Source organism: Leptosomus discolor, chromosome 7 (genome assembly GCF_034619465.1).
Source record: "Leptosomus discolor isolate bLepDis1 chromosome 7, bLepDis1.hap2, whole genome shotgun sequence".
Taxonomy (NCBI): domain Eukaryota; kingdom Metazoa; phylum Chordata; class Aves; order Leptosomiformes; family Leptosomidae; genus Leptosomus; species Leptosomus discolor.
Window position 1 is genome coordinate 31,433,383 of NC_141397.1, and position 24,403 is coordinate 31,457,785.

The 24,403-nt window shown below is 43.9% G+C and overlaps 1 protein-coding gene across 2 annotated transcripts in view; it reads left to right on the top strand.

The window, feature by feature from the left end:
* BLVRA (biliverdin reductase A) overlaps positions 1-18,295 on the top strand; it is a 37,923-nt gene extending 19,628 nt beyond the window's left edge. The window contains exons 3-8 of one of the 2 annotated variants that reach the window (XM_086468152.1): positions 103-222; positions 854-951; positions 2,345-2,452; positions 3,162-3,333; positions 9,051-9,216; positions 18,144-18,295. In XM_086468152.1, the coding sequence (XP_086324278.1) occupies positions 103-222; positions 854-951; positions 2,345-2,452; positions 3,162-3,333; positions 9,051-9,216; positions 18,144-18,152 (673 nt within the window). In that variant the 3' untranslated portion in view covers positions 18,153-18,295. Of the gene's footprint in view, positions 1-102; positions 223-853; positions 952-2,344; positions 2,453-3,161; positions 3,334-9,050; positions 11,774-18,143 lie in introns of those variants that run through there. The other variant, XM_009954254.2, reaches the window with a different exon arrangement.
* The last annotated feature ends 6,108 nt before the right edge of the window (positions 18,296-24,403 follow it).

The window sequence follows — 24,403 nt, forward strand, 5'->3', positions numbered from 1 at the left end:
GTGGTCCCTGGGAACAATTTCTAAGTGCTGCTGCACAACATGCAGTTGGGAAGAATGGATTGTAACAGTTATGCTCTGGTTGTATTTATGCTAAATACACAGGAGAAGCTTTGGCAGTATTAATGAGGCCAAGCAGATCAGCCTAGAAGATGCTCTAAGAAGTGAAGAGATCCATGCAGCCTTCATCAGCACAGAGAACAGAAGCCATGAAGAAACCATCAGGTATTTTGGTGTGGTTTTTTTTTTTTTCCCTTTTTTTACTCTTTCCCTTGTAATTTAGAAGCATAGAGGATCTGTGAAAGCTGTTGCAGGTGGGGATGTGGACGCTGGAGAAGAGACTGCCAGACTAGAAGCCTGAAGTGAATGACAGTGAGTTCACTAGAGCACCCAATAAGCCCTGCAAGAGAATAGGATTTAAGATGCATTCATTTCCCAAGTAATTCCAATTGTGTACCTCTAGGCCTGTGTTTGATGGACAGGTGGCTTAAAACAGGATTCAAAGCCTTTCCTCACAGATTAGATAGAGGAAGGGCACTCTGGTACCCCACTCCAGCCACTCAAGTGTCTGGAAGTTAGAAATTGCAGTGCTCAATGCTGTGGCATTTTAGTGACTTGCTGTAGGTGAGTGAGGGAATTCTGTGGAAAAAGGAGAATTAAAACCTGGCTCTCCATCACAAATGTGTGATGTAGCCGCCACACCAGCCTTGCTAGGAAACTTGCTGTTTATTTCTGTCACTCTGTGTTGTGTGTTTGTCCATATGGGGCTGACTGTGGGAATGAAATCAGCTTGCACAGTGGAGAGAGATTATTACAATAATATACTTCTTAAAGACTGATCTTCTATCCCTTTCAGAATGTTTTTAGAAGCTGGGAAACACGTTGTTGTTGAGTACCCCATGGCTTTGTCTGCTAAGGCGGCCCATGAGCTCTGGGAGATGGCTGAGCAGAAAGGTAATGCATTTGTTCTCAAGGGTGTAAACAGTATTACCTCTTGGGCAGCACCAAAAGGCATTGAACTCAAAGGCAGGGCTCCAGTCCACTATTAATCATGACATACAAGGGAGTATGCCTGTCTCAGACATGTGTCAGTCTAGGATTTAAGATGTGTGTCAATGGGGAAATAAACACGCAAGTGTCAATGCTAAGAGTAAGGTCCATGTGCCCTCACAAAAGCGCTAGTCTCTGCTTGTGACACTAAGAATGCAGTTAGAGAAGGAAAATTCCATCGCAGTGATAGCAGAGCACTTAATGAATGTAGGCATTGGACTTGTGCACTTCCCTCTTCTCTCCCACTGAAAACAAAACTGGAAATAGCTTTCCTAGCTTCTAGCATTTGGGGTGTGCTGGTCACACACAGCTGCTCATGTTATTGTAAGCCAGGAAGGCGTCCCTGTCTGAAAGACAGCTTGTCTCCAAGCAAAATCTCTTTATTTCTGGATAGCGTGTGGTCCCATCCCTGCGGTGCCAAGGGTCAGAAGCTGGCAGTTCATTTGAGGCCAGTGGGGATGTGTGGGGCTGCAAGGGAAAAAACAGTGCTGGGCAGAAGCAGAGTGCAAACCATTTGGACAAGCCGCACTATTTATACCACTACTTAAAAATTTCCTTTGTGACTTCTGTCCTAAAACACCGGAGGTATAGGATTTCTGCTTTGCTGTTTCCCAGTTCCAACACCACTTACTGCCTTGTTGCTCACCAAATGGCTTCCCATTGAGCAGAATTTATGCCTCTTCTCTTGAAGCGGCAGCAGTTACTGTCAGCAGCCTAAACTGACTCTCCTGGAAACCTTCCAGAAAAAACACATTGAGTGAGGGCCACATCAACGTGTATCGGATAGCCTCTATTCAAAGTAGCCCAATTAATTGGAATGGAGGGAGGTACTCTTTAACATATTGTTACAATCTGGGTCTGAGTATTATGCTATCTTTTTCCCCCCTCCTTTTTCTTTCCTACCACCCTGGGAGGAAAAATGCAGAACAAGGAAATGTGAGGGGAATGAGGCCAAGAATTAATCCGTCTTTTACTTTGAAGACTCATGTTTCGGCCTTAGTTGGGTATTGGGTTTCATTACAGTTTCTGTTAAACATAGTGGCTGCCGTTCCTGTAGTCTCTATATTTGTTGTCTCCTGAAAATCCTTAACCCAGATTGATGCCTCAGCACAGGGCCTATGTTTGATTTTCTTCCCAACATCATTTTGCCAGCCATGCGTGAGAACATTTCTAAGTGAGTTCCCACTGGTGGCTGGTGAAGCCTTTACTGCTTAGACATGCCTTTAATTCACACAGAAAGCTCATATTTAATCTGTCCTGATTTTTGGTTTTGATTTTTTTTTTTTTTTAATGGCAGATAAAGTACTCCATGTAGAGCATATTGAGCTTCTGACTGAAGAGTACAAGCAGCTGAAAAAAGAGGTGGCTGGGAAAGACCTGGTGAAGGGAACATTGCATTTCACAGGTCAGTAGCTGTGAGGAAATCAAAGTCCATCTGGATTTGTCAGGCTGCTCCACAGGGATGTCTGTCCTTCCAGGCTTCATTCAGTCCTTTTTGATGAGAGTCTGTATATAAACTAACTAGAGACACAGGCATTAGTCTGGAAAGCACTTTTGCTCTAACAGTTGTCTTCTATGGACTGTTGCTTTGCTAATCTCTTTCTGCTATCTGGTGATGAATGCAAGCCCATGCCTTGTTGTATGGAGGAGAGAGCACTTCTTTATCCCTTCTGCACTTTGGTGGCAGTGATCAATTTCTCATTCATATTGGTCTCGGAGAGGAGGATGAGCTCTGGGGAACTGTCCCAATTTCTAGTGGGGACCTTTAGTCTTCCATATGGTGTTTGGCCCTAGAAGAGCTGGGAGAGATTTTCAAGCTGTTGTTTTCTCCCTACATTGTTCCTTTGTTGAATCCATGTACATCCTCCTGTCCTCAACATGTCCTGAAGGGTTTGTTGTATATGTACTTTGTGTAGCCTTCTCTGTCATAGCTCACCAACAGATCAGTTTCAAGGTTGACCATGTTTATTGGCTTTCCTACTCAATCCATCCCCTCATGGCCTTTCTACACCCTGGTCTCTAAACTCTAAACTGCAAACTGCACTTTCTTCAGCCTTTCCTGTGCAGAGGGCATTGTTCCCTTTCCCATTTCTCAAAACTTTCTGTTGCACCAGGTAGCGTCCTCGATGAAAACAAAACAGGATTTCCAGCTTTCAGTGGAATTGCCCGACTGACTTGGCTGATTGACCTCTTTGGAGACCTCACTGTTACCTCTGCCACCAGAAAAATGCAGAAGGATAAGAATTATTCCAGAATGACTGTTCACTTTCAGACAGCAAACAAGAAGTGAGTAATGGCCATGGCAGCATGTGAGTCAGGCTCCTCAGGTATTGTCTGCAGGAGTTCTGCATCCTCTCTTCTTCTTGCGGAAACAGAATGGGTGGATGCTGGCATAAAAGTGTACAAGAGAAACAGATCTTAAAGTGCTTCCTTTAGTATTCACAGTAAAAAGAGCCATCACCAAACAATGTCTGCTGAAGAGCACAAAGAGGTTTAAAAGCTCTTTTCTGATGTCTGAATCTAGGAATGGACCCATAAAGTGTTTTAGCATGCCCAGGACTGAGAGACCCTTCTCCTGCGCTCTGAAGAATTCTTCAGAGACAGGATATTTTTTGTTTAGCATCAGACATTCTAGCTGCACATTGAAAGCTAACCTTTCTTTAAAAGTTGAAAATATATGACTATTTGAAAAGGTAATGCACTAGTTATAATACTTAGCTTATAGCACTTTAATGCTTGTGCTAGTACGTAGTACTGGCTGGAGGTTAAGAGAAAATTACACATTTTGAGGAGAAGTGTAATAAACTACTGAAAGGCCAACACGCAAAGTTTGCTCTTGACTAATGCCTAATCTGCAATCCTGAAGTTTCTGTGATTTTTTCCTGAGTAGGACATCAGTCTGTTGCCCATTTCTTTCTTTTTTTTTCTTCTGTTGCATGAGTGTGTCAGACTGAGTGAGAATCCAGCAGCCAGGATTAAATGTCATTTTTTCCAGTCATTGCACCACGAGCCTGGCTCTTGCAGAAAACTCTTTTGATGATGCATTTTAAAACAATGGGTTTGATCTCCCTTTTATTACATGCTAACAATAGCCTTGCTATCAAATAGTATCTTTTTAATGGCCTTGCTATAAAATAGTATATTTCTAAATATTATATGACCATGAAGTAAGTCAGCAGTGTTTCATAGTGCAGATTGAGTACTCAACTTGGTCCAAAGTCTGGTGGTGTATTTTGCTGGAAACTGTCCATTTTGGTCATTCTGGGCCATGCACATGGAGGGTCATGTCCATGGAGGTTTCAGATAGGTTGAAGTTACTTACAACGACAGTTTACTGCACGCTAAGGTGCAACTTGAGAATTGCTTGTCATGAAAAAGTACAGAGAAGTTACCCAAGCTCTGTACATTTCCTAGGAAGTAGGAAGGGTGATGGGACAGTTTGTCCCTTTCTCTTCACTCCTGTTTTCCTGTTTTTTCCACATGGCACACTCTGCCTTTGAGACAGATGACCCCCTCATAGGCATATAACAAGACTAGGGAAAGCAGGGGAAAATAAGACACCATGGGAAAAGATTCTGGCCTGTCTTCATTTGTAGTAAATTATCCTTTTTTTGTCGCACATATACTGCTAGAACACTTAAAACAAACAAAAAAATAACCCAAACCCAACAACAACAAAAAAGAAAAAAAAAATTGCCAAATGTGAATGCTTACTTCTTTAAGAATTTTAGATAAGTGTTTAGTTTAAAAAGGATTAACCTGAAGGACTAGCTATTTGGGGAGTGAATAATCAGGGCTCATTTGAACTGCTAGTTTCGCCATGGGTTTAGTTAAGCTTTTTATCACCCAGTCCTACAAAGCCCACTGCAGTTTATCATGGGATTACCATCTTGTCCTAGCAATCTTCCTCTCTCTGTAAATAAAACATAATTTCCAATTCCTTTTAAAATGCAGTTGTGAGAGGACAGACCTCCATATACAAGCTCTGTTTACCCTCAGCAATTTGCTAGTAACACGAGTAGCTGTAAAGGTCTATATAGAGTGAGATTTTGAACTAATTCCAGCAGGTGGAACTAGCGGGTGGCTTAAACATTTCCCTAGCTGTCCTGTCTCCTAGGTGGTTCTTAGCTGCTATGTATGATATTTGCTAGATGCAGAACTGTTTCTAGATTACGGGGTTTTTCCTGCTCTACACCACTAACCGATACCTGCTTTTCTTAGCCCACTACTATTTGTATGGGTCAGTGTGTGTTTTGTCAGCATGGGCTTTTTAAAGACCTCAGGGACAGTCAGCTTTATGTCTCTTGGGATAATTTATGCTGGCTGGAAAGTTACATAGCGTTCCTGTATTCTGTTCGGTGGCGGAGCCATATTTCCTGCTGACCTTCCCCCATTGACGTCAGTGGAGTTACAGCAGTAGAGAATTTGGCCCACTCTCTCTCAAGTGAAGATGGCCAGCAGTCATGGTGGTGGTGTCACAGCTTTAATTTGCCCAACCTTTATTTTGCTGAAGGATGGGAAAGGTCTGCACCTTTCCTGAGAGTAATCCTATCCTTTCTTGAAAGACATGATTACGCTAACCTTGAGAAATCAGGTTAATTCAGCCTCTTTTCTGCTTTGGAAAATACAGCAGGTGCAGACTGCAGCAGCCTGTGTTCTGCTTGTTAAGCGGGGATCTGTGCAAAGGCGATAGTCTGTCTCTGCTGCACAGCCCGCACTGGCTGCTCATCTGTCCCTGGTGGATTTTGGAGGTGTGTGTGAATGCCTGACGCCCAGCTATCTGGGAGATGACCTCTGCCTCTGTTGTGTTTCCAAGACAGATGAGCTGAAAGCCTCTCTGTGATAAAACACTGAGCAATCCAGGAAAAGCCAAACTTCTACTGATAGCATGGCTGGTTTGGGACTGCTGTTTCTGTCCCAGGGTTGCAGAGCTTGGATTCAGTAAATGTCAAAAATGAAATTTTAGTGTGAGCTGGAGAGATAAGGATTTGGGCAATGTCTTTTTATTAGGGGTAGGGCTTAATTGTCTAATTCCCATCCAAGGTAAGGTACCATTTTTGGTTGCATGGTAAATAAAAAATATTGGCATTTTCAATGCATGGAAAGGGAGATGTTTAAAAGAAACTGAAGACATTTTCTGAACACATATTCTGTCAATAAATGTTTGAAATTATGTTTGTATTGAGATCTATGCTTACAAAGTCTAATAAAAATCTTCAAATTGAACATCCATAAAAAATCATGTAATACATGCTTTCTGAAGAAGGTGCTGCATAAAATGTTAAGCTGAGTGCACCCAGCATGAAACCAGCTTAATTATTCTGCAGGTACAAAGAGTGTTCACTTTGTTTTGGTTTATTTAACTAAGGCAGTCCAACTAGGGCCACTCATTACTTGAAAAAACGAGGAATCAGAAAAGCAGAAAGTCTCTTCCAATCTCTGAATAAAATGTAGCTAGGAGAGGTCTACCAGGCTAAAATCTGGAAAGACAAAATGACCATAAAAAGTCAGGGTGGTTTCTTCACTGCAGATAGTGCTTGCTTTGTAAAAAGTCAGTATAAAAGTTGTTTGTTAGTGTTTGGTTAAACTTTCTTTTCATTCTTTAACTGTACAACATATTTAATGTGGCTTTATTCAGCTACCCAAACCATTGCATTTGTTGCTTCTAAGTAACACTGCTAACACGTCTAACTAACTACATCCATAGACAAAAAATACTTTGATACAAATCTTTAATGAAAATGGGTAAATGATCTATTAAACAACCTGGCAATTCTCCACAATTTTCTGACATAAAATACAAACCTGTTTCTTAAGCTAAAAAATTGCTTGAATAGTGTGCAGACTTGCAGCATACATATCTTTGTAGCAAAAAAAAGGGGGCTAATTTTAGTGTAGAAGTTATTGTAAATTAAAAATTAACATGTTTCAGTCACCAATCAAGTAGAAGAAACCTCTCTCTGGGAAAATAACTAAAAATCCAATCACAGGAGAAGATAAATCTGATAGTAAAACCAGCATTTTCCTGCTCACTGATCTAAATCCGTCATTTTATTCACTTTGATTAAATTCTGCCCACCCTGCATGATTATGCTTCTCATTCATTGGCTTCCCCAAGCTAGAGGAGAAGACGACATATACTCGAGCCTAGTCATTGGTGTGCCTCTGGTCTAGATGACCCCAGGGAGGTGACCCTGTTTTGGATCATATTATGGACCCACCTCTATTACAGGTGGATGTCTTTGCCTATGCCTTCCCAGTGGTTTCTTCATACCTGCCTAGCTGAGATAAATCAGCTTTGGATAACAGTGGCTTAAAGAATATAAAACTGGCTCTGTTGAGTCAGAGCAAAACCCAGCTTGCTCAGCAGCCTGCCTCTGACCCAGGTCAACAGCCAGCACCTTGGGGAAGGAGGGTGAGGACATAGAAAGCACCAAGTGATATGACCCTCAAGCACCCTTCTGGCCTGCAGCGACATGTAGCCTTGGGACTTCCTGGAATGCATGATGTGTTCTGATTTATTAGTCCTCTGAGGACTTTTTTTGGTGTGTTTTTGCAGGCTGTGACTTGGGTAAATTTTTTTTTTTTCTCCAGTTGTTTTATTCTGTTGAGTCAGGTTCATCTGGCCAGGCTTAATTTGTAGGGTGTGCGTGTGGTAGTACGGGTGAACAAAGAATAATTGATACAATGATGTGAATATAGAAACTGGATCCTAAAGCATAAAAGATGAGAGGTGCAGAGTCATTAAGCTGAGTGCTCTGCAGAATGTGTTCAGGGTAGACTGACAAGGACTTCCCAGATCTAATGATATTGAAGATTTAATGGGCAGTACTTGGAGACAGAATTTATTCTTCCATGCTATTGACGCCCTCATAATTTGTGAGTGGCAGACTGAAGTGGGCCATAAAGGACTGTGGAAGGGCCATCAATAACCAAGTAAGAAAAATAATGTGCATCCTCTAAACACAGGCAGTAGTGAGTGCTGATGAATGACCTGCAGAAAGGTAATGGCATGGTTTAGGCAGCTGACAAAAGAGCAGGAAGGGAGGATCGTGGCTGTGGCTGGTGTTGGGGACCATTCCTCAAAGCCTCGGCAAGCATTTGCAGTGTTGAGCCAGGGAGTTTAAGTCCCCTGAAGTGATGCAGCATGTCCCATGGCTCCTCTTTCCTCAGCCAAACTGAGAAGTTGGGGAGGAAAGTGTGAGGACCTGTGAGCTATGCCAGTCGATAGCCAACAGCATCAATGCTTGGCCTGGAGATCAAGCACTGATTATGCCAACTGTCACATTGGCATAAGGCAGGATTTTGCTCTGATTAAGAAAGACCTGCCTGAGAGTCTTCGTAGCTGAAATAGGAAAAATTGACATCTTCTGGTGTAATCTCTAGGATCAACTCGGTGCTCCCAGTGAAGAGAAAGAAACGTATTTGAAAAGTTCAGAGCGTGCGGATGCTAGTGTCTGTATGAGCGAGCTTGCCGTCTGACCACCTCAGCCTAAAGGGGTGGTGTTCAGCTTGCACAGTAGCACCTGGGTCATCGTTATGCACCTGAGTGATGTAAATTTATTCCTGCTGGAGGAATGACTAGACTTTGAGGGCCTTCTGAGTTTAGCTGTGATTGCATTGTGCACAAAGGATTTGGATGTTTAACTGCACTTTTCATCCAAGTGCACAAACAAATTCAACTTCCCTCTTCCCTGTGAGATGGCTAGACGCTGCTGGCATCATTTTGTACATGGGGAAAACAAGGTTGGAGAGAGCTTAGATGGTGTGCTGAAAGTCATGGCATGAAGCAGTGGCAGAGTTAAAACGATTACCTGGTGTTCAACTCTGTAACCACAAGGCATGTTGGTCAGAACATGTTACATGAATACGCAATGACTGAAATTTAAAAATGGTACATTTATTAGGGCATTTTCTGTAAACGCTGAGAAAAAAGCATGAACTGTAGCTCATGATTCCATTTCTTCATAAATAATCTTATTTTCTCTGCTCTTCCACACTAGGCCTCTGACATGGATTGAAGAAAGGGGACCAGGGATGAGACGTGAAAAGAAAATCAACTTCTGTTTCACAAGTGGTTGCCTGGAGAACCTCCCTCAAGCCCCGAGATCTGCTGTGGGACTTTTCATGCAGGATCAGAACCTCTTTGCCAAAAAACTGCTGGGCCAGGTATCCAAGGAGGAGCTGGCTGCTGAGAAATGGCGAATTTTGCGGTGTCTTGACCTTGCCGAGGTGATCCAACAGCACTGTGAACAGCCAGAGAAAATCTATTCCTGAGACTGCTCTTAGGGAAGGAGGAACACAGTAGAGGGGAAAGCTGTAGGGCTGGAGCTCACTGTTGCCATCAAGCAGTTGCTATTTCCGTTTCATTACCTTCTTTTTGACTAGTTGTGATTCTTAGGCTCTCTGGGTGGGCTGGAGAGCCTGGGCTATACCCTGTGCTTTCTGGTTTGCTCCAGAACAAAGCGACACTACCCTGCTCTTATGCATTGCTGTCCTTCCAGGCAGACAGGAACCTAGCAGCCACAGGCTTTCCTGTGATTCAGTTGGAAATATCTCTGAGAACAGATCCCGCAAATAATGCAAATAATAGATACGGTTTTCGCTCCTGAGGTTTTTTTCCCCTCTAGATATGACTGAAAATGAGATGTGACTCCTTCAGTAGTATTCATGTAGTATTATCTAGAAAGAAGTATTAGCTAGAATGAAGTTCTAGGTGAGTTTTCCACCTCTTGACTCGATCTGCAGAACTTGTGCCACTGCAGTCCTGACCTTTTCTTCCAGGTGCGCAGAACTGTTGTGTGCGCTTGCTCTAATTAGTTGTTGTGCCTGTTTGGAGTTTTTTATTGCTTATTTTGTTTTGGTTTAGGTTTTTTTGTTCGTTTGTTTGTTTTTGTTGTTGTTGGGTTTTTTTTTGTGTTGGATTTTTTTAACATTGGAATTCATCTACCTTCAGAAGGATTCTATATTGTTATCAAACCAGAATAGAAGAAATATCTTGTCTTTTGATAGATGCCATGTTGAGTTCACTCACTTAATTCCTCTGGTGCGCTGTGCCAACATAGAAATCTTTTTCCAGCAGAAATTAGAACAGTACATTAAACTAACGCATCACCTGCCTGCTTTCTACTGAATCTAAATATTTTTCTTTTTTTTGTAGTGGAAGCAGCATATTACTGTCCTTCGTTTGTGTTCTGTATCTAATTCAGCATGTGGACGGATCACTGCTAAAAATAATATACATCCTACCTTTAAGAAAAAAATAACTAATGTGCTGCTGGAAATGGTGAAATGAATTAGAAATAGTGATAAATTTAGAATAGAACCATAGAAAATGGAGCAATTTGCAAATATAGCCCTGTGGTTATGGTGTATGACACCTGTGAGGACAGGTCTTTAGCATTTTAGAGTAGGCCCAGGATCACATATGAAGACATTATCACTTCCCTAAAGAAGCATTTTAGTTTTAGGAGACACCTAACAGTGCACAAAACTATTAACAGTTCCTCTGTTTGCCTTTTACTTTCTAATTACAGCATCTGTCGGTGCTATATTAATATAGCAGCAAACTTCAGTCTGCACAGTTATTCTTTCAAACACAGAACCATCATTTCTTTTCCTCATTACCACTTGGGCAATTTTTTAATAAGGGAGCATACATGTTGTGAATGTACATGTAATTACAGCCAGTCAATATTGGTGGAAAAAGTCTTCCTTTGGGTAAATCATGTTCATTCAGAAGTTGGATACAGTTCAGTTAGCTGGAAACAGGGAAGGAAAGACTGTGTGTTTTTTCCCAAATCAGTTAGATTTTAGGAGCAGGTGGAGCTTGATCTGTGAATTAATTCTGCATGTGAAATTTATTTAAATCTATCCGTTAAAATCAGTGAAAGCCCTCCTATTGACTTCAATGGGTTGAAATCCCTGTGGGTTGGCAGCAGATTTGGACAGGCAGATCATGCACTTGTCCACCCAAATGGACACTTTACTGAGCATTCACAGGGACTTCTTTACCAGTGTGATAGACACTGCCTGGGCAGACCTGATGCTGTATGATGGGAAAAAGAGGGTTTGTGGCAAATTGCAAAAAGTCCATCTGAGATCGGGATGAAATTAGAATCTGCAGTGTATATTTTTCTGCTATGTATGGCAGCACGTGAGAGGTCCTGTTTCTTGACAAATTCCTCAGCTGTGAATATGGGGTGAATACCACTTGTTTACATGCTAATTCACAATGGGTAGCTGGGGAGGCAGGGCAAAGGGAAGGGAGATTCATGCTCCCCATCTATAGGCCTCAAAATTAGCCACCACGTCTCCCTGGCCATGCTCTGCGGTTGCTGGTGAGAGCATTCCTCTGAGAAATGGGAAGTAAATTCACGGGAAGACTGTAAAGCAGCAGTATAACATCGAGCAGTGAATCACCCTCTGGAGCAGCTTGTTTCTATAGAGAGTGCCTGGGGAAATTAGCTGGTTAATTTGATCTAGGGAAGGCAGATGGTTATCCCTCGCTCTCCTCCATCCCCCTTCCATCCCTCTCAGCTACCCTGCATGCCTACTGCTGTCTGCCCTGCTCCTGGGAGCATGCAGATATGGCTTTTCCTTCAGCCCTGTGAATTTGCTGAGGTACCGCGATGGTTTGTATGTGAGAGCTACTCGATGTCAAGCTTCAAACGTACGTATTGTTTAACCAGATGTCGAACTTGCCAATAAAATATTGGAACTCTTACTCATTCCTCTTAGTTCCTGTTGTCCTTCATTAGCAGTTCCCATTGCCCGTGATGAAAGTGGCTCTGTCCCCAGAGGTTCTTTTTCCCCCTTTCACTCCTCGAGCCCTGCAAAATTCTGCAAGTGATTACAGGCAGTGATGCTATCCTAAAGCCCTCAGCTGTCTCCCTCTCCTGTTTCAAAGTTTTGAATACAAGTTTTGTGGGGTTTGTGACCTTACCTCAACTTGTGAGCCCTCCCACAAAATTCCTGCCCGTCTTGTGCCTCTGACTCCTGCCCAGGAGTACTGGTGAGGCTAAATCTTGGCTGTAAGCTTCCAGTTCCCATTCAACAACTGGTGTATTTGAGCAACCTTTTTGAATCTGCCAAGTAGAATCTGAAACATATATTGAACTGCATTTTCTTGTGGTTTTAATAAACTGCTTTATCATAGCAGAAATACTATCAGAAGAGTTTTTGAGATAGTATTTAGCATAGCTTGAACCCAGCCAGTTTTAGGGATGTAGAGGTATGAAAAGGTAAGTATAAGGTGTGACATGGGAAGGTTAGTATATCACATTCTTCGGAGGTAGCTGCTTTTCTCCTCTTTCTGCTGGAAATCATCCTGCTCCTGTGGGATGCTATAGGAGGTCCACTGCAGTACACTTTATTACCTCTGCCTGATGCTGTGGGGTTGTTATGGAAAGTGCTGTACTGAAAAATGCTCTGACATGAAGGAGGGATGCTCAGTTTTCCGACACAGGCTAAAGCCTGTCCCTGGCAGATGAGAGGCATGGAGTCAGTAACTGCAACATGCTAGCTGAAACCTGGAAGAGTTGGTTTGATCCAAAGGCCTTTTCAGAGGGCTAGAAATCAGGGGGATGGAAAACTTCCAAAGAGCAAAGAAACTAGCTATTGGTATGAGGACTTGCAAAGCTGTGTGGGAAGCTCTGGCCAAAAGGGAAAGAAGGTGACTGTGATTTTGGGATCAAGTGTTTACCTGAGAGTCTGTTCTATGGGGGCTGGGAACAGGGTCTAATTTAACTGTGTGATTACTGAGGACTGTTGGGAACAGTATGGAAACATGGGAGGTGGGATGAGGGTAAAGGCAAAGAGGACCAGAGGACACCGCAGGAGCTGCTTGAGCTGGCTTTATTTATGAGGAGGACATCATTGTAGCCCCCAGAGCAGATCAAGCAGACAAGGTAGGGGAAAGGCAAGGGGCGGCAGCTGTGTAGACTGAGGCTGTTTTTTAAATGGTCCTAATATGTCAAAACCGTCTGTTTTAAAATGAAGAGTATGTATGGCATCTGAGTAAAACTGTGGGGCTGAGTTACAGAAAGTGCTTTGGGGATTGCAGGTCCTCCAGCAGTCTGTAGAAGGATCAAGGTTTTAAAAACTGAACCGTACAAATAATTTCAGCTGTCACTCAAGGTGTCTGATTCCTTCAGGTTGGCAGTATGGTCTGCGGCCTTGGGCACCCTCACAGTCTGCTGGTGAGTGTCCCACCAAAGGGGGTCCTGGCTAGACGTCTGGCTCAGTAATGGTGTCTCTGGTGAGACTCACAGAACTGTGTGCTGATGTGCTTCTTGCAGTGGCATTTACTGTTCCCCAAGGTATGTGGTATGCTCTGTGCAACAGTAATAAAACATAACACCAGGAAGCCAAGGATTTCCAGTAAAATAATAACTCCAGACTTTCAACAAAGATAGGAAGATACTTGGTTAGCCTTAAGTGCTGCAAACTGGTGTTTGTAGAGGCTGAATTAAATGAGGTTACAGGACTTTGTTGAGAGACACGTTACATGTTTTGTTTAAAGAAGGGATGTAGCACAGGTATTATCAGTGCAAACTTCAGCCCTAACCCAGAAGAACCAAGCCTTGCAATGGCAAGACAGGACATGTCCATGCAGTACAATGTGGTGCTGTTCAAAACACCGGAGCCAGCTCTGGCTAGGCTACCTCTGGTACCCAGGTAGGTAAGGTAAGAGGGCTGGCTTGCGGTGTAATTTCATCTGGCCAGATGTGTCCTGCTTCTCAGCATGGCTGTGTGGAGCACTGGGCTCACTCATTAGGCCATGTGGACATACCTGCAGCTGAGCCTAAATTGCCTGCTTGCTCCTGGCCTGCCAGCAGTGATAGTACCTTTCTCTTGTTTACACTTAACTTTTGGGCAGCAAAGGGAACCCAAACACAGCTTCCAACCTGTAGCTTCTGCTTTCTTGTTGACCTAACCTGGTTAAAACAGATAGCTTTTTTCTCACCCATGAGCAAAACATGAGGCTCAGGAGGTACAGGGCTGCCACATGGTGATGCCCACAAAGCTGTGGGAATCATCCTGGTCTTACAGCTAGCAGAGCTCCAGGCTTAGCACTTGTCTTCCATGTCTTGGCAAGACACACACTTTACTGGGGCCCAGCTGCATGCAGCTAAATAAGGAGGGAAACTTCAAACCAGTAATTTAAGTAAAAAAAATACCTTCATCAGAAGCTCTGAGTAATAGCCTGCAGAGAGGCGTTCTAGCTCTTACAACAATAGATGCATCCTGGTCTAATAACAATCACTCAGTCCAGGTTACTAGTTCAACAAGCTTCTCTAAAACTTCATACTCAGGGCATCCTACATCACGTTTGGTGTGAGCTGACTTTCTGATTTTGCTGCTGCTGTTAATGTCATGACCTGCCTACTAACGTTCCTGTCTACCACACCTAGCGTGTCATGCCATCCTGCTTGATCTCCAGTGAGTCATCCCTTTTCCTTGATAAAGGTTAACTTACAAAGAACCCAGTAGCACATCTCTAAATCAGCTAGATTACCTCAATGTGGTGGATAACTAATGCACTGAATTAGGTCTTTCTGATGTCTTGTGGATAGGTGTTATTCAAGTAACAGACAAGTAAAAATCATTTTAAAATGCTAGGTTAAATATTAGCAGAAATTAAAGAAAGAAGCTCAACAGAGGAATAATAATAATAATGTTAGGAATAATGTCCCTTTGTGAATAAACTTCCACTCGGGATTTCTAAAACAGTCCAGAAACAAATAGATTGGATGGGGATAGCTCTGTATTAGTAGGAAGCAGTGGGTGAACTATTAGCTCTTCTTTTTCTCTTAGATAATTCAAATATAGTCTGTAATTCAAATACAGCTCTAAAACAGTCTTTTTCCCATGATTTGGGAAGCGGCACACTGGCAATGTTTGGTTTTTGTATTTGATGTAAGGATTTGTAGCTGGTGTCCTAGGCTGGCTAGGCAGCAGTATCCTTGTTCTGCATGGTTCTTAAGGAGCTGTTTACATCTGTGTCTCTCTCTCTCGCCTACACCAATGTCTCCTTCGCCTTTAAAATACACAATTCTCTTGTAAGTTGACATCTCTCCTTTATTCTATTCCTTATTATTAGCAGTACTTGTAGATAACATGGCTTTGTAAAGTCTTGGTAAGATTTTAAATGAATCAGGGCACCTTTTCTCAGTTGCCTCTCATGTGAGGGTTCGTTTTATGAATTCCACTGCCAGTGGATTTGTTACTGAGTTCAACAGTTTTAAGACTTTTCTTTGTAGTGCTGATGCAAAATACACATTTATTCTAGAAAAGGCCTGGATACTGACATTTTCCTATCATTGACTGTACCTGCATTTTAATACAGCATTTTTGCATTTGGGGACTGTTTAAATTCCTAGTCTCATTCACACAGACAGTGTTCATATTTAGGCTTTTTCTTTTACTATGCTGAAATCTATTTGTGTCCAGATTTTGAATGCTATGGAAATTGAAGACCTGTTAAGATGGGGAGTTACAAATGCCTTGTCACAAACTTTATCTTATTTTGCTCTATGGTAAAAACCAACCAGACTGAAACTATCTGTGTCATTGTTTCTACCCTGTACGCCCTGATCTTGTCTGCTACTCTAGCTGCAGTGAACTCAGGCAGAATGTGTTTATACATAGTTTTTCATGTACATCTTGCCTCTCACTGGGCATGGTTTTTGCTTTGCACAGTGCAATCCACCACTGCTGCAAACCTGCTGTGTTCTAACATTTGCTTCTCTTGTAATACCGCGTCCTGCTATTATACCTTAACCTCTGTGTGCTCATGAGACTGTTGCTTGTATCTGCTTTATTACAGATACCTGTTTTATTACAGATACCTGTTTTATTACATGACCATGCAGGTCATGACTGCACACCAGAGCCTCTCCCATATGCCATTATATCTTAAGTTTTTCTGTGTTAACTTATCAGCCATTAGAGCTTTCTCTACTTTTTCTTTTGAGCTTGATTTCAGTAGGAGCTCATCTTTCAGCCTGTCAAGGCACAGTCATTTCATTGTCAGATGTAGCCAGGTTACATGCTCATGAATCATTTTGGAATGTCCTTGATTTCACTCATCAGAGAAGCTCTTTACATGGAGGTGTTTTTCACTGGAAAATAATGAAGTTTTGTGTAGCTTTAGCAGTGCACCTAGGCTTTTTGTTTGTGATATTTTATTTTTTTTTTCCTATTCTGCTTCAGTGAACTTGTCACTGGAGATGGGGAGCTCTGCAGATACCCCTACCTTTTTCCCTGGTGCATAGCATCATGTGGGTTATATCTGCCAACAGCCCTGAAATGATTAGGCCTGTTAAGTGCTCGTACGCAGTCTGTTTCTCTGCAGTCCTTCCAATTTGAAAAACCATGGCAGGCAGACGTTTCTTCCAATGCTTCACATCAAAAGCCCTCTTTTAGTGTCTTCTAACATCATGCATTTTGAAGGGAAGGACAGGGTAAAGCAAAAAGCTTTCCTCATTTTTGTTGTTTGCAAACCCCCACCCAGGTACTATGCAATCAGAAATTCAGCCCCATACATGGCAGAGGTTAGCCATGGTGTTCTGGGTGCAATTTGACAGGCATTTCTTCAGGCAGCACCCATGGCTTGTCCCTGCCCAGCTGTCTGTGGCGCCTCCATCTTCTACCCCTCCTTCCCTACCTGTTGAGCTTCCTCCAGATGCGCTGCTGCTGCAGCCCCTTTTCCAACACTCCAAGGTGCGTCTCTGAGGTGATTAGTGGGGGAACTGCTGCAGGGCTGGGGACGGCTGTGGCGGGAGAAACAGGCAGCAGCAATTCTCCACCCAAAATCTGGGCAGCAGCTGGAGGGATGGAGTCTTCTGTGGAGAGAGGAGGGCCAAGGCTGAACTGTCACTCTGTCAGCACTTCACGAGCACTCCCACATCAAGGAAGAAAGAAAGAGAAAGAAAAAATCCAGTAAGAGGCATTAAATTATTTGGTGGAAAATAACTCGGATAATATTTCTTCCTGGTGTTTGCATATGAAAGGCCCAGAATTGCTCCAATTTGGTGTGGAAAAGTGTGGTAAGAAGCCAAACTGAGTCAAGTGCACCTCTCTGTAGGTGACGCCTGGATTTCTCATGTGTAAAATGCCCATGGGTAAAAAGTCTGACTGTAATTTGGTTGCTCTGCATTGATTGGTTTTCTCCATGCAGAGGTACCTTTTCTTGTGCTGAGAAAGAGCTGGTGGTAGGAGGGATTTTAAAACAAGAGAAAACAAACGACAAAATGAGCTCAAGTTCCTCCTGCAGGCAAGCCTGCTTTCCTTGACTGGTAGCTCATCTTCTCTCAGGAGCTATTGTCACATCTGGTTTTATGGTAGTTGTCAGGTATTGGGAGGCTCTTTTTGCACTTTGAAGTGGGCAAGGGCTTACACAGGGGTTGTACCATGGGGTCCTTCTGTACTAGACATCTATCTATTACATGGTGAGATAACATTGTGGGGGGCTGGGCTCAGGGACACAGTCCTGTATCCCAAGCTCTTGATCTCCTCCTTGATGTCCTACCAGAGGTGGTTTTGAAGGGGGCACGTGTCCGTGAAGTCACGAAGGGAAACCTGGTAGAGGAAGGTTCCCTTTATCCCTTACCTTATGTACACCTTCCTCAGGTATACCTTGCTTTCTTTTGAATTTTAGCAAAGAGTCACGTTACTTTTAGCATCCACCTCAAGGTGCTCCTCCTTGCCAGCCCACAGCACTATCTGGCTCTGGGAAAGGAGGTGAGATGGAGGAGTGGCACAATGTGGGGCCCAGCATCACTTTCATTTTCCAGTGCTGTGAGTGGGAGTTACACCCCACCGTGAAAGTAGGGGGAGTGGTGAAAACTCACCCAGGAGCAATGTTCTGCCTGGAGGCCATGTCCTCTTTTTCTGCCTGCTAAGTTCCTATCGGGTGATCTGCAGGCATAATGGCTTGTCTTCTGGCTTTGGAAAGGCTGGAGTGGAGAACTTGGAAATTTCCACATAGGATGAAGCTCCAGACTCAATATGGGATTGGGCTGTTCACAATCACTTTGACTTCTGCTTATCACCCTTTGAACAGCAGGATTTGTGCATTCTCTTTCTGACAGCTCTGCTGAAGTCACCCTCTGAAGGATGAAGCAACTCTTGACTGGCTACAGGAGTTTGGATGGCCATGCTGTTGTGTCAGGCAAGTTCCACACTCTAACAATGCCTTTGGGTAAACATCTGCATTTTGCAAGTAAAATTTAAGTTAGAGCTTGATCTGTAGCACCTTGAATACTACTGAAGTACTGAACGTGGGTCTGACTATTTTCTTACTCCACCATGTGTAGACCTCTCTCCTGTCTTCGTGTGCATTTTGTACAGATTCAAGTTGCCAGTCCTGGTACAAAGCTGTGACCAGTTGTTCTGGAGGGTGAGGAGTTATTACAACACAGGTATATGGGAAAAGGATAAAAAAGCAAGGACAAAATCGTTCCAATGAAGAAAGGGTAGGGAAATTTTCATCTTTAGTCACACCAGCGACACAGTTTACAAGGTTGATATATCCTCTGCAGATGTAGCTGAAAGGATTTTTTTTGTGCATTGATACTAATTTTGCAACAGCTTATAATAAGATGTCACTCATAATGCTCTGCTCACTGAGTATGTTACAGCTTGTTTATTAGGCAGAAAACTGCAGTAAATCATAGTGAGGTGGTTATTACTGGCAGTGTAATGTCTTGCTATCAATGCAGCTCTGATCTTTTGGAAATTCAGGACACAAAGCGAGATATATCAACAACTCAAGACTATCCCATGAACATATCCCACTGATCCTTAACACATTAAATAATGCAGTTTAATCTGCCTGTCTGCTTTTAGCTATTCAGGTCAGGGAAGATATTTGTTTTAAATGATGATGTCTTGCAGCTATTTTCTCTTTGACCATTCAGTTCATTCGGACTAAAGCAAACAGTCTTCACACCTTAAGCCTTACATAGTAATTCCTATCTGTGTGAAAGAGTACAAAGGGCAGCTGCATCGAAATGGACCACATCTCGCCCGCTTTCTTCAAAGTGCAAAACAACAGAGAGCCTCTTGTCTATTTGAATTCCATCTAAGACCCCGTCAGAGAAGCTGTGCCGCTAACCCATCATAGCAAAAGGGAAAAGCAAGGCTAGAGGGTCACCTGTTGATTGGAAGTGCAACAAAATCGCTCCCAGGAGCATCAAGGAGCACAGGAGCTGTCCAAGGGATGTGTTTGGTGGAAGTGTATGGATGCAGAAATAGAACCACTTCGTTTGTCTGGCTGTCACGGAATAAATGCCCAGCAAATAAAGGCCAACCTGAGCATGACTGGGGCAGAGCTGGCAGGAAGGCAATTCCATTTTGTAGTGCCAGAATTGATTTTTATCCAGACAGGGAGAAAGCAGAATTTCTGACCAATTTTTGTGGACATAGACATTGAGTTTAAACAGTGATTGAGATCTGTAAAAGCCCAGATAATGCTTTACCTCATTCAGAACAGAACTCTTTTTTCCTTCTTTGTCTCAGATCACTCCAAGTCAGACAGAGAAAACATTTCACAGGCCATTGTTTTTTGCCATTCAGTATAGACTCTATGACTCTGTGAGAAAATATTCTTATTTATTGAAACAGAAAATAAGAAGCAGCTCCATTTGGAAATTGAAGGATGCTTTTCCAGGATTGAGCAACACCATGTGAGGTTTCATTTGTCCAAGCCAGCTCAGTGTTTATATTTCAGGGATGGTAGCCAAAAAATAGTTAAATGAATTAAATCAGATTTTAATTTAAAAAAACCCTAAAAAACATAATAAAAACTTAAGACCCAAATCTAGTTAAAATTGTGTTTGAAATTAAAATGCAATGCCTGTAGTTATTATGTAAGTAAAATAAAATGTGATAAAACCAACAACAAAAAAGCGCGCATATTTTCAACCTAAGTTCAAGTTGCTGAAACTGTGGGAAGCTCTTAGCAGAATGACTGAGGCCAGTTTTCTGAATTGATAAAATACCTTTCTGTAGCTCTAACTTATAATAGAATGCTTTTTTTCATTGATTTCAGTATAGTTCCCTCCGAAGAATAACTAAGCAGTAACAAAGACGATGGCTGGAAATTTAAAAAGCAGGAATACTTGCTTGGTTCTTTGGGCCTGTGCTTACAAACTAGGTATGAGGGGCTGTCTAACAGTTCTAAGATCTTCAGGCTCAAACCCCAGATTATACTTTCTTTGTAATAAACCAGTTTTAAATACAGCATATTTTGAGGGTAAATTTACTGTGTTTTTCTTCTCTATTCAGTACAGAGTTTTAGATTACTGTCCTTGTAAAATAGAATAGCCCATCTGCCATCCAAAGTAAAGCACAAGTGAAGTATCAATAGCTCAGTAAATAAGAAATGCCATTTTTATAAGATAATAAAATGTTATCAATGGGAATCTGAGTGCATACACTGTAGTTTATATGAGCATTTGCATCCCTGTATTACCCCAGAGCAGCAGAAGATAAGTAAAAGTGAAATCTAAGTTTTGCACAAAAGTTATTTGTGTTATCAGTAGTTATTCACTGATGCAGTTCAATTGCGGTTTCAAAAATAAGTGCGAAGTATATATTCAACAGGACTAAAGCCTGCTAATTAAATTGAGCTGGCTTGCCTTGCTGACTTAATCCCAGTTTTTCAGTTTTAAATCACTTTGATATCAACGTATGATTTCTTTGATACTTGATCTATATATATATATATATAAATATTATCGTTTTGGTACTTGAACGCATCCCAAGGAAGGCACCAAATGTGGTGAAGGGGCTGGCAGGCATGTCCTGTGAGGAGCGGGTGAGGACTCTGGGTTTGTCTAGTTTGGAGAGGAGGCTGAGTGGTGACCTCCCTGCTCTCTGCAGCTTCCTGCGGAGGGACGTGCTGAGCTCTTCTCCCGGGTACCCAGTGCCAGGGTGCATGGGAAGGGCTCAAAGCTGCCCCTGTCTCCTGAACAGTCCTGGGACCTGCACTGCAGAGAGCTGCTCTCCTGGACGGAGCCCTCAGACCCAGGCCAGAGCTTGCCATGCAGAACTCCAGGCATAGCAGAGTGTAACTGTTCTGTTCTATTCCTTGCACTCACCATAAGTCCAATAACAATGACATTGTTATTTGCCAGGAGTGCCAGGGGGTTTTCAGCTCCAAAAACATTTCCAAGGACACAAATCACAAAAGTTACAGGTGGAAACAGGATTTTATTTTTCTGAATCCAGTGAGCCAGTGCTCACAGGCACTAACACCATGTGCATGTAGCCAGGAGCAGGCTGATGCATTCTTCAGTTTAGCTTGAAAATCGTCCCTTGCAGCCTGGCAAAAGTAAGCCAGAAAGCCACGGAAAGTAGCAGCAGGAACACAGGCCAAGCAGCCCTTGTTGCCTGAAGAGTGAGAATATGAAGAATGACCATGGGTACTTACCACACACAAAAGAAGAAGAAGAGGTGTGTGGTACCGTGGGATATTTTCCAAAGTATGTCACATATTGATGAGAAGCATCCTTTTGCCTTCCCAAACCTGCTCTGCTGTGCTCCTTGGGCAGCGATGCATGCAAAGTGCTCTCGTGCCTGCCTGAGGCTTGTACTGCACACGGGGAGAGCTGGAAAGTGGCAGCTGCGGCTGGGGCAGCAAGCCTGGAGCCCTTCCAAGCACAGGCTGTTGTGCACAAGCCAGAAGCCCCGGGGAAGTGGAGCCAAGGGAAGAGCAGAGCTCGCTCCTGCTACCAGCTTGCACAGGGCAAGAGAGCCCGAGGGAGCCAGGGCACGAGTGGTGCCTGGGAGGGGCAAGAGCAGTGGGCAAGGACCGAAGGGAAAGGGCCCAGAGGGGCCCTGACAGGGGCCGGTGCTCAGTGCTGCAAAGGAAAAGGAACAGCTCCTGGGCTCCACCACGAAGGCTTGCCCTGGGGCTCAAAAAGCTTCCTCCCCCCCCCCGAATGCAGGGCCCGCGGGCCACCTTCGTGGAGCACGAGCAGCAGGCACCTGGCCAAAATGGGCCAGAGGAGCCCTGGCAAGGGGCCGTGCTCAGTGCTGCAGAGGAAGGCAAAAAACCCCCGGGGACACTTGCTAGTCCTGTGGAGGGAAAAAAAGCCTTCCTCCCCCCAGCTGCAGGGCACGAGAGGCCATCTTCGTGGTGCACGAGCAGCAGGCCGTGACGCAGCCACAGTGGACCAGAGGAGCCCTGACAAGTGGTTGTGCTCAGTGCTGCAGAGGAAGGCAAAAAACCCCCGGGGCCCAGTGCCAATCTGCCCGGGGGAAAATTCCTTCCTGACCCCAGCGCTGGCTGGCGATCGGCTACTCCCTGAGCACCTGAGCAAGACCTGCCCCCTCGTCCCACAGGCTGGTCGCGCCTCCCCAGAGATGCCCAAGCCCTGTTCTCTCTCAGCCTGGAGCCACCTCAGGGGCTCCCCAGAGTGGCCAAATGCCCCCGGGCCGATCGACCTTGGGGGCAAGAATCCTTCCTGCACCTGGCAGGGGCACCAGTGGGTGCTCCAAAGACCTGGGACCCCTGACAACACCTCTGCATCCCTTTTCTTATGGCTGCTGCCCCTGGCTCTGCAGGGGATGAGGATGGTGAGCTCTGCAGGGCTCCTCAAGAAGGCATTCCCTTGGTCTGGCCATGGCTGTCCAGCTGAAAAGGATTTCTGACCCTCAGATGAGCTTTGAAGGTGGCCCCACCAGCAGCCATCCTTGCAGCGGAGAACCTCCACTAGCCTTGTTCTGTCTCCGCTCTTCCTCCCTCAGCCCCTCCAAGTAATCCCACCGGCTCCTCAAGGTCTCCCTCGGGGATGTCTTCGGGCTGCCCGCAGGCCAGCTCTGGCAGGGGACACAGCAGGGTGCTCCCTTTTATCCTGCCCCGGGGCATTGTGACTGCTGCGTTGCCGGGTGACGGCATTGTGACGTAGTGGTGATGGGCCCCCCCTATGCACAGCCCCACCCTCCGCCCAGCACCCTCGGGAGGAAGGCCTTTGGGGTGCTGGCCCCGAGGCAGGCCCTGTGCCCAGGAGGCCCAGGGGCTGTCCCTGCCCTTGGTGGCCATGCACCGGGCACAGCTGCTGGGTGTCCCTGACGTGTCCTCTGCCACTTAGCTCCCAAGGACAACCAATCCCTCCTCAGGTCTCGAAGAGGGGCTAGGAGGACATATTTAGGCAATTTTCCAATTTTCCACTTACCTAAGGAGCAGCCAATGCATGAAAACGCTGAGAGACCTGGGCGTGCAGCCTGACAAGATGGGCAGGAAATGATGCAGCCTCTGGAGAAGAATTGGGTTTGGGTGAGCCCATTACAGAAACCAGGCTCAGCCACATGTATAGTTCAAGTCCAGATTTACTTGTTGTGATGTTTGATCCAGGGTGCGACATGCATTCATAAGTGTAATGAACAGACCACCAGTATTTGAAAAATGAAGATTATAGATATTATTCTCTTACTAGCTGGGGTTGTGGGCAATAGATGGAAAGTATTGCAGAGGAAGTACTGTCAGGAAGTTTCACTCTTCTGTGGAAAGACAGTGGCTGTGGTAAGCAATACTAGTACTTGATTTCCCATGAGCTTAAATGGACTTACAGTCTGCCCTATCATGTGCAACAAGGACCCTATCATCTGAACCATCATCAACAGTTTTAAAAAAAATCACATTTTTATAGGAATTGTACACTGATTTCTACTCTGCTCTATTGGGATTTTTGTGGGGTTTTGGTATGTGTGTTCCCCTGTCCCTGTAAACATCCTCAAATTTGTCTCACCAGGACTGTCAAGACCTTTTCCTTTGATATTTGTGGCTGCTGGGTCACTGTTTGCTTGACATAGTTTTGTCAATTAGTTTAAAAGTCCAACTTCTATTTTTAATCCTTGCACTTCACTGAGCTTTGTTTTTTCTCATGTTTTAAATAAATACCCCCAGTATTTTCAAACTGCTCTGTTTGGAAATGTGATTTTAGTTCTGCTGTAATAAATTTAGTCACAAAACTGTTTTCTGGTACTTTAGCACTTGGTCTGTCACAGTTTTGGGAAGTTGGAACTAACTTATAAACAGCAAAATAGTATTTTCATTCAAGTTTCGGATGGTACAAACAGTGCAGGGAATAAAGCAGTGGGGAATCAGTTTGTACTACTATAGTAGTCAGTGATGTGTCTAGTATCTATTTGAAATATGTTGGTTTCCAGCTATGCAAAAAGATGGAAAATGTTTGAGAGGAGTCTGTTCAGGGGTAGCCTGAACTCTGAATTTTGACCCCATCATGTTGTTCCCTGTGTCACAGAACCCCACAGCGAGGTATTGGAGTCTGGTGTATTTGGGATATTTCGTTGTCTCCAGAGGAAAAGCTGTAGAGCTTGGGAG